This window comes from Mus pahari, chromosome 2, assembly GCF_900095145.1.
Source record: "Mus pahari chromosome 2, PAHARI_EIJ_v1.1, whole genome shotgun sequence".
Taxonomy (NCBI): Eukaryota; Metazoa; Chordata; class Mammalia; order Rodentia; family Muridae; genus Mus; species Mus pahari.
In genome coordinates, this window is record NC_034591.1 from 139,470,016 (window position 1) to 139,480,858 (window position 10,843).

At 41.2% G+C, this 10,843-nt stretch overlaps 1 protein-coding gene across 1 annotated transcript; it reads right to left on the minus strand.

Moving 5' to 3' along the window:
- Positions 1-714: 714 nt before the first annotated feature.
- LOC110317393 lies at positions 715-7,686 on the minus strand. The gene is made up of 3 exons (XM_021191842.2): positions 7,503-7,686; positions 7,027-7,116; positions 715-935 (listed from the first exon to the last, which is right to left on the minus strand). Exons 1-3 carry the CDS (start codon positions 7,642-7,644, stop codon positions 814-816), a joined length of 354 nt encoding a protein of 117 aa, XP_021047501.1. The 5' UTR covers positions 7,645-7,686; the 3' UTR covers positions 715-813.
- Positions 7,687-10,843: the final 3,157 nt, after the last annotated feature.

A 10,843-nucleotide genomic window follows, 5' to 3' on the forward strand; every position in this document is an offset into this window, starting at 1 on the left:
AGAGGTCCAGGAATAAACTAACAGAATTAGAATGGATAACAAGAGAAACTGAACATAATGGCAAAGCTAAGATATATTAAAAAGAATTGCATCTGAATAGCAAGTGTATGAGGCAAAAATGTGCTTATAGAAACCTGTATGGGGGCTTCTTCACTTACTTGTGTTTTGAAAATGAATATCAGAAGAACACAAACAAAATTAAAACTATTTAGATAAATGAAAAAAGAGAAAAAAAAGTGTTGAGGAGAGAAAGACAGCACAGATCACTTACATAGGAACAAATAGGGGTTGAGCAGTTAGGTCTTCATCCTCTGCTCTACAAGACATTCTAAGAATCCTGGCTAGAAAAGTATTTCCCTTACTTCTCCCAAGCAGGTCTTCTAAGTTGATCTCATTTGGAGCCATTTCCAAACCAAGGATAAAGAAAGCTTTTCTTCTATCCACTGGTGACATAATTTAGTGTAACTATTTCTGCTAGACCTTCATTGATTAATAGTCGCAAAGCTTCCAGGAAAAGTAAAACCACAGCATATAGCTGAAGGACCCTCTTCTTTTTAAAAAGTATGTTCTTAAAACTAAGTATCGTTTGTTGGGGAAAAAAATAACAGATATCTTCATAAGACTTTATCTCCGCAGCAAAGGTGTTATTAAGTGTTTGATTTCATGGAATGAAACAAAAAAGGATAGAAATTCAACAAAGAACTGATCATTTCTGAGATGCACAAAATCTTTATTATCACATTCTCTTAAGTATAAATAATGAGGATGCTAGAAGTATCTTTCTGGGACATGCCTGTCACAGATGTGGTCACCTCAAACTTCTGTCACTGGGCAGACTTCCTGGGATCTCTCTCCCACCAGAACTGAGCTGTCTTCTCTCCCACCAGCTGCCTCTCTTCTTGGAGCTTCTCTCCCAGGGGCCTGAAGAAGACATACTGAAACACAAGGAAATATGACTCAACTGCAAGGGAAGCAAAATGACAGAAAACACACAAACAATTTCAAGGGACTCCAATCACAAACATTCCCAAACACCAGTGAAAAGTTCAAAGCATTTATATTAGAATAAAACCACATCACAGGTGTTGTGCTCTCTGGCAAACATCACACGAGATGACTACCAAATATGGTAGATATTGAACTCTCTGCACAACCAGAAGACATGAAGACAGAAAATGGAGAATTTCACTTCAAAATATTTAAACAGGATGATTTTACCAGAAATGGAGAGGAAGTCAAATAAAGTCTCAAGTCAGTTACTGACAAATATAGGCTAAGTCTTTCTGGGAGATCTCCTTCTGATGTCTCAGAGTTTTCATATGGATAGTCATGACTTTGTAGCCTATATCCCAAATCAGCAGTAAGGATTCCCCTGACAGAATCATTCCCATTCTACTCAAGAACGAAAGAGAATTGTAAAAGGTGATAACATAAAAGAGAGAGCTTTTTTATGTTGTCCTTAACTTTGTGTTTTTACTAGAGGGTAGGGGAAAGAAAAAGGATGAAAAAAAAATCTGGAATACATTCCCCTCACATCTGATATATAATTCATTATATTTGTTTTTTTTAATACATTCTAGCCAGTAAATGATGCATGCATTTAATCCCAGAACTCAGGAAAGTGAGGCAGGCAGATCTCTGTAGTTCAAGGTCATCCTGGTCCACACAGTGAGGCTCAGCCTCAAGGGAGAAGGAGGAGATTCTAATTATTATTAAAGGCGGAGCTTGAAGAAAGGTGGCTCTGGTTTAGAGTACTTGCTGCTCTCCCAAAGGACCAGAATCTAGTTCTGTCTTAGTTAGGGTTTCTATTAATATGAAGAGACACTGTGACCATAGCAACTCTTATAAAGAAAACATTTAATTGGGACTGGCTTACAGGTTTAGTCCATTATCATCATGACGGGAAGCATGGCAGTGCACAGGCAAACATGGTGCTGGAGGAGCTGAGAGTTCTAAATCTGCATTGGCAGGCAGCAGGAAGGGACAGTGAGCCACTAGGTCTGGCTTAAGCATTTGAAACCTCCTCAAAGCCGGGCATGGTGGCGCACACCTTTAGTCCCAGCACTCGGGAGGCAGAGGCAGAGGCAGGCGGATTTCTGAGTCCGAGGCCAGTCTGGTCTACAAAGTGAGTTCCAGGACAGACAGGGCTATACAGAGAAACCCTGTCTCAAACACCCCCCCCAAAAAAAAGAAAGAAACTCCTCAAAGCCCTCCCCTGTGACAACACTTCCTAATGACAACTTTGTTTCTAATGACAACTTTTACAGTGGAAATTGCCTTAAGCTTTAAGTCACTTTTCCCAAAGATTTCGGGAAAAGTGGCAAGATGGCTCTGTCTCTGCACCACTTCCCAAGGCACACAAAAATCTTAATTGTTCTCAGCTCAGCCTTCCCAAAAGAGACCGTGGAGACCCGGGAACAAATAATTATCTGCCCATACGGCCTCTGCCTGTTCCAAGGCTTGCTGTCTAGGAAGACAGTATGTCTTTTTGCATGTATTTCCTCACACGGTGCACAAACTCAAAACACAAAAAGATGACTACCACCGTGACACTGCCCAAGAATTCAAATGTGCCCAAAGTTCTATGAGTTTCTTACTCAATGGAGGAAGAAAACTCCCAGGCAGAAACGTCAAAGATCATCTTAGAACTAAAAATTCTTTATGGGATATTAGGAAACCTAGCAATTAAACAAATAACCAAAAGGAAATGGTCTCCCAAAGTAATCTCTGGCTCCAGCGGATAGACGCAGAGAAGCAGGTTCTCTGTGGGTCTCGCTGTCTTCATCCTGGAGATCTCCCAGACTCTGAAGACTACTTAAATACTTTTGAACTTATTGAGATTAAAAAAAAAAAATGTATGTTTAGTGACAGAAATGTGAACTATTGCTGAGTGTTTTTACTTATCATTACTAATAAATAAATAACAGGTATGTTTTGATTAACTCTGCTTGAATAGCAACAACAGAAAGATTGGGGTTAAGATGGACATGGTGGCTCTTCCTATAACTTCTGTTTCCCAGAATTTTTTTATCCTGTGGCATAAAATAGATTATCTTTGACTTTGACAATTGGCAGCAATTAGCCATTTTCTCCTAGGCCCTCTCTCTTGCTACCCTGCCCTATCATCAGTCTTGATCCTCTGTTTCTGTATGATGCATTGCATCAAAAAGCTAAAGGCTGACTTATCATGAATTAGAACTTATCAAACAGTGAACCAAAATATTTTTATTTGTTTAAGCTGATTATATCGTGTATTTTATATAGTTAATAGAAATTTGATATTTGGTGTTTTAGTGACTAAAGCCCATGTCATCCCTTTCCTTATGCATCATGAAGCCACATTCTACTTCATGGCTGCAGAAGATTATGGCCTCCGACAACAGTGGAACTGGGAAACACATTTGGAACATTCCAGTAATATTTCCAGGTGACTATCTCAAACATAGAGAAGGAATCTTTAGCCCTGAGTCCAGAATTTGCTGAGTCATAGAATGGCTGTTCTCTCCTCTAGAAGAACAATTCCATATGTGGTTCTGGAACAGAAGATGCTCAAATGCCATTCATTCACCTAGGATTTCTTCTGGAAACAGGAAATTCAATCAAATGTGTGGTAAATTAAAGCAATTGACTGAAAGGGGACAGAAAATCCACTGGAATTTTCATCATACCAGAGACCTATTCTGAGACTCTTGAGATATTGATTGCTATCCTGTCAGAGGAGGTGCCTCAGAACCCTCTCCTAGCTGGGTTTGGATGCCACGGGTCACCTGATTAGCTCAGCTCATTTTAAACCAGTTTTCCCGGAGGACAGAGCTCAGAGATCCTGGACTCTCTTGCTAACCTCACAAACAGGGAAGGATCCTAACTCATCCCACCTACAATTCCTTTCTCTGGTGACATCAGAAGGTATCCTGAAAGAAGAAGAAAGGTGCCCAATTATAGCCATGACTTAGCAGAATGGACATCTTAGAAAGCACCTATTGTAGAGAAGTAGTGTATAAAATTTAGCTGTTTCTACATTATCATCAAACTGGGCAGTTATGTCAAGATGGAACCTTTGACCTCCTATGGCTTGGTAAATATTTACCACAAGAAATTATTTCTCAAAATAAGAAATGGAAGAAGGGAGGCCGGGCAGTGGTGGCACATGCCTTAATCCCAGCACTTGGGAGGCAGAGGCAGGTGGATTTCTGAGTTCGAGGCCAGCCTGGTCTACAGAGTGAGGTCTGGAACAGCCAGGGCTACACAGAGAAACCCTGTTCGAAAAAAACCAAAAAAATAAAGAAAAAGAAATGGAAGGAAGAAAAAACACAGTCAGAATATTATCCCTCTGCAATTTTGTTTCCTTCCTGACTCCCAAAAAGATCTACATAGATGATCCTGGTGTCTATAAATTGTCCCTGAGTATGTGATTCACCCTTTATTGTATAGATACAAAGTTTTCTCATTTGAGATTCAAAAACTATCGTAGCTACCATGGCATCTCCAGTCCTTTTAGCACAAAGATTTTTATGACCTTATAAGAAAACGGATCTGGTTTTGTTGACTGCAGCAATGGAAACTCAAACTAAGATAGCTGGTGAAGATGTAATTGGATAGGGGCAGAGTGCAGACAGGGTAGCATGTTCCAGTCCCAGTAAGCAGCAGAACATGGCAGCTTCCGCCATGTGGTTCTGGCTTTAGAGTCAAGAATAGAAAAAAGGGATTATGGAATCGCCTTCTGTGCCTAAGGAAAGCTGCTGTGGCCAGATGTGTGTCAGGGTGTCCCTGCACAGAGGCCCAGAGAGAACACTGTGTGAAGCTGTGAAGGTAGAGCCTGGACTGCCTTGGACCTCAACATTTTGAGCACAGCAGAGTCAGATACCTGCCAGAGGAGCTGCTAAGAGGGAGTGGAACCAGCCCAAGAGAGAGAACTGTGTTGCAGTCAACAAAGCTGAAAGGAGTTGGAAATCTGAAGACTGCTTTGACATCAGCCATGGAGATGCAGAGTTTGGAGTTTACCCAGCCTGTTTTGGGTCTGTCTTTGGTCCAGTGTTTCTTCTTTATCCTCCCTTTTCTGCCTTTTGGAATGGTGACATATATCCTGTGCCATTAAACAAAAGAAAGAAAAGAAAAGAAAGAAAAAAAAAAGAAAGTGGATCTGGAAAGATGGTTCAGAGGTTAAAAGCACTGGATGCTTTTACAGGGGACCGAGATCTCACTCCCAGCACTTGGCAAACATCCCTTCTTTCCTCCAGTTCTATCGGAATCAGATGCCTCTTCTGGCATCTATGGACACTGCATACATGCAGTATGTAGACTTGATGAAAACAAAATACATAAAAATTATGTTTTGGTTTGTTTTTTGTTTTTTTTTTTAAAGATTTATTTATTTATTATATGTAAGTACACTGTAGCTGTGTTCAGACACTCCAGAAGAGGGCGTCAGATCTTGTTACGGATGGTTATGAGCCACCATGTGGTTGCTGGGATTTGAACTCCGGACCTTCGGAAGAGCAGTCGGGTGCTCTTACCCACTGAGCCATCTCACCAGCCCAAAAATTATGTTTTTAAAAAGTAAATCTGGGATAATTCTCACCTCATCTAACCCAAGAAACATTAAAACAATCAGTAATATATGAGACACTAGCATCATAGGATCATGTCACCAAGATGTCCACATATGAACAACTCCTCAGATTCCCCTATATTTCAGTTTATATGTAATCCTAGCACACAGCATGGCTGACCATCCAAATAACTGACTTTCAAATATGAGAGATGGGCTCATAATAGGTTAGTGTGTGCATATCAGTACTGGAAATAAAGAAAAGTCTGGCATAGCCCACTGTGCCCAGGATTAGTCAGCCTCTGCGGGTATGGACAATTTCCAGAAATGTTTTGAAAGCTGGAGAGCAGGAGAGACACGTTCACTCCATCTCTGAGCTCTTGAGAGTAGCTGCACTTGCTCCATTGCCCTTTGCTTGCTTACAGAAAGCCCTAGATGATAAGTTGGCTTCTTTGCCTGCCATGGGGAGGAAGTATCCCTCACTTATTGCTGGAACATGAAGTTTCGGACAAAGCCTTTGAAGCAGTCGCCTGACTTTGAGTTCTAGAGCATCCAGGGTCTCAGAACATTAGTAGAGGGCGTGTGGGGAATGAGCTGAGGTAGCAGAGACCTTTATACAAGCGACTGGGTGGTAGTGGCTCTATGCAAGCACTTATTCTGTTTAACCAAGACAAATACATTACAATATTCATTGTAATTTTATGCCCTCATTAATTTAATGGCACCTTCTTAAGGATTCTTCTCTTAAGTTTCAAAACAAACAAACAACAAATGCAAATCCAGTTACTTGCTCACATGGAGACATGGTTTTCAATGTCTGGCTTATCTCCAAGCAAATAATATGTTTTACAGAGATTTCAATTTTATGTGAGAGAAACCTGGACAGAGTATCAACTAGCATATGTACAAGAACCACTGATGCGGTGGTCACAGAGAAATTTAGAATCTAATGTTTCCCTTCTATGTGATGTCGCAAGAGTCATGAAGTTGTCAGGAGGGCAAAGCAGATCTTCATGAAAGAAACAAATTCCACAAGGTCACCAAGACATCACCCAGGAAGAGATAAACCTTTATTCCATAGGCTTTCTATCTGATAGTGTATCTTTTCGAAGTCCTTTCCTCATCCCTGTCAGAGAAGGAAATGTATTGCTTTCTGTAGAAAAGTCACCTTTTTTTGTCCTTCCATGGGAAGAGAAATGTCGCAAGTATAAATGACAAAACAAACTCTCTGATTAACATGAGGGCTAACGAGAGTTCAGAGTTTTTAAAGCCTCTGCTTTAAAAGGAAACAAAAGATTATCTAGAGAAAAGTCTCAGAGCCCTTAGGCCAAACTTAGTAGGACAGCACAGCATCTGCACATAGTATGTACAGAGCAGACGCTGTTCTGCCAAGGCCACGATTTAGCATACAATTCCCTTACTCAGCACATAAGCTGGGACTGATGAGTCCCCAGAGGTGAAGGACAGAGAGTACTTACTTGCCCCTCCCAGACGGTTCATCTTCATCTTAATATTGTCTTGATCCTTATAGGAAATATTGCCCAGAGAACATCGGCACCTGAGAAAGACTAAAACAATGAACGTTCATCAGAGCCCACTGGAGAGACTCCCTCACAGTCCAGAGTCCCCTGGGCTCCCAATGTCTTTGTACTGGGGTATTCAAGTTAGATAAGTCGGGGCTTACAGATACTTCCTCCTCCTCCTCTGCAAGTATAAAAGCCATAGATCCCTTGGAATGGCTTAAACGCAAGCTCTCTAAGCTTTTCTATCACAAGATTACAATTTCTAAGACCTGTGAGCCATGGATCACAGCCTTGAGCTGTGGGACCTTGGAACACACACACAAAAAGAACATTCTTGTTTCCCACAGTATAATAGGTGCTCCTGCTTAGTCCATACACTAATCTGTCACTAAAGTTCCTTGTTCTTAAGTCCCCTCCCCCACAGTCCTTACATTTCTTGGTGTACTGGGCTATCACGAGGAAAAAAGGTGAGAATATGACAAAAAGGTAAAATACAAAGAATATAATAAGCACCACGTAGAGCCAAGGTACGCCACTTGGGAACATATTGACCCCTGGTCCAATCTCTACCATTTGGGCAGGAGGGAAGACAGAATTATCTGCCTTCACTTCTTTACCTCCTAGGTGACCACAGCTATGACATCATAGCTTCAGAGACAATGGGTAAGATGAGGATCTGATTGGGATTGGCCAAGCTTCATCCTATCTATGACAAGGGATAGTTCCCTCCTACCACAGATTCTTTTCCTAATATTTTTGTGTGTGCATATGGTGTGTGCATGTGTATGCATGTGTATGCACATGAGGCCAGAAATTGACATCAGGCGTCTTCCTTTATTGTTCTACACTTTTTTTTAAGACCGGCTCAATGAAAGTTGTCATATCAGGTAGACTGATGACTAAATGCACACACACACACACACACACACACACACACACACACACACACTGAGATTACAGACCTATACCTCTCATACAGCTTTTACATGGATGTGGAAATCCTAACTTGGGCCCTTACATTTGCACAGGAAGCATTTTTCCAACTTGAGATAACTCCTCAACCCCTACCATGGTTTTCTTAGATGACCTAAAATAAGTTGCCTGGCCAGACTAATCAAGCACATAGATTACTATATATTCAGGAACTGCACCTTATTACATTGAAGCATCTATATTCATGAGAGAGCTGATTCATTATATTTCTCAATCCTAGTATTAGTCTTAAGAAATTAACATTTAAATTTGAGAATCAAACCAAATGTGTGTGTGCGTGTGTGTACCTCAAGAAGGATTTTTGTGTTCTTTCCTAGAATCCCTGTCATTCTCTGACTTGGTGTGTACCAGAATTGTGTGTCCTTTGGGGCATAGGACTATCTCCCCTATCACATGAGTCAATGGTGACAAAGCACTTCATTTTCCAAGATGAGGGTGGTGTCTCCCTTCTGAGTTCAAAAGAATTATCATACCACTGATGCTTTGAACACCCCACAACATGCTTTCTGGTCCATGACAGCATTTCCAAAAAAAAGTAGGGCAAAAGTAAAAGTCCCACCCCTGGGTAATTGATGAAGAATGAATAATTTCCCAGCTCCCTGTTCTAGAGGCTGGGAAGTTCAAGGTTGGAGGCTATCTCTGCTAAGGGCTTTTTAGATATGCTATTCTACTGCAGAAGAAATGAAGTGGGTGCATGCAAGAGATGGGAGCTGGCTGACTTTACAATAACCTACTCTCAGAATACCTAACACACTCTTGCCTCAGTGGTATTAGCCTGGCTCTTTGTAAGGGCCACTTCTTGTGTTATAAGGGAAATAGGTTTCCAAACCATTGTCTGTTGATTGACATATTGAAACCATGGCACTCAATGTGGTAAGAATTATAGAATTTGGTTTCTTAAAAAAACACAAAAATATTTTAAGTGTGTTTTCATTTTAATCCCAGGTGTGAGACATGGGGTACTTCAGATGTCCACAACAGTTGACTATGATTTGCCTCATGCTCTGTCTGAGGTGTGTTTTTGCCAGCTGCAGATAGTTTCTGTGATTGTGTGACATTTGGAAATCTGCGGAAATTTTAGAGGATATATAAATGCTAGGGCATGAAAAGGCTCTGTTGGTTGGTTCTTTGTTATGGGGTTTGTTGGTTGCTGTTAGTCAGTTTGTTAAGTAGTCATGCACAAAGAAGAAACAAGAAGAAATTAGATATTCTGATGGTGTAGATCAAACTTGCCCCAAGGAACTTGATGCCCCTAATTTAGCTCTCTTGTTAGTTTGCAAGCACTGAGTTCCATAAACACAGGGGCCCACTCACAGTCCCATGGACCTACACTGGGAGCTAACCAGAGAGCCTGGAACCATCACAGAAGACCACACTAAGATCCTTACATCAATAGGAGTCAAGAGGTGGCAAGCAGCTGATGGGAGAGAAATACAGTGCCTTGTTTTATTCTAAACCTACTAATCTAAGAAGCAAGAAGTTTCATCATCCTGATGAAGAACAGCTTTCCCCTGTAGAGTATGGTCAAAAAGTCCCTTGCTTCTGAGCGGAAGCAAAACCAAAACAAGTGTTTCTTGCTTCCAAAACAAAGACGTGTTGCTCCTGTTAAATGTTCAAGCAAAAAAGTCCTCATCCAGGCTTGGTGACTCGAGTGATCCCTCTCCAGGAACCAACATGTGCTGCCCACAGAGAAGTGCCACAAGATGGAAGCCTTCAAGAAAATCAACCATGGGTATGTTTCAGAGCCCAGCTGCTTCAAAATGAACATAGGATTCAGTACTAGCAATAGACTCAGCCAACCACAGAGGCCCCTGGAATACAAAGTCTGTAAATAAGTCGGGTGGGCAACAGGATTTTCTTCAGCTACAGTGGGATAAAGTTAGAATTCATTAGGAAGCACAAGTCAAAAATCCACCCTTTGTAGAAACCAAATAGCACACTCTTAACCCATGGATAGAAGAAGAAATTAGTTGTTAGGGAGTACTTAGATATTGGCTACACTGTGACCAGAGCGTGTCACATGAGGTGTGAAGAAAGCCACCCTTACTGCTGTGGTTCCCAGACAGACAACTTGCCTTTCCTAGAAATTTTTGCTCTGGTGCATTTCTGTTGTCCCCCTGGTGTGTCTAGAAGAGATTCTTCTGATTTTTCTTAGTTGACTAGCAATCTATGGCTCTTTTTAAATTAAGTCCTCGGGATATCTTTTCTACCTTTGCTAGCTTTATCACGTTTTTACAATATTAATATAAACATACTGTTACTTACTTACTTGTTCCTATGAGCTTTTCTGTTATTTTTACTCCATGTCTGTTTCTCTCTGGGATCCTAACAGGTGAGCTCTGTCTCCATAGCCTTTTGAACATCAACGATATCTCTACCTCTATCACTTCTTCTTGCCTTCCTGATAAACCTATATTCCAACTCAATAATTTGTTTTTAATTATGACTATGCCACTTCTAAATTTTTCACTGATTAACTTCTCAGCCTAGTAATGTTTTAGCTTCCATGAAGAGTTGTGGACACAGCCAGTAGCTGGGGTGGTGGCCTCAGCCTTCTGTTGCTGTGGAACAAGCCGTAGAACAAACTGGAAAATAATTGCACTTCAGAACTTGCCTCAAATACACTTTAGGTTTCTCCAGTGTAAAGTCTTCCCACTCCCTGACCCCTGCCTCACTCACGGCCATCCAGTCTCCAACTCAACCTATATGTCAGTTCACTCAAGAGAGAGAGAGAGAGAGAGAGAGAGAGAGAGAGAGAGAGAGAGAGAGAGAGAGAGAG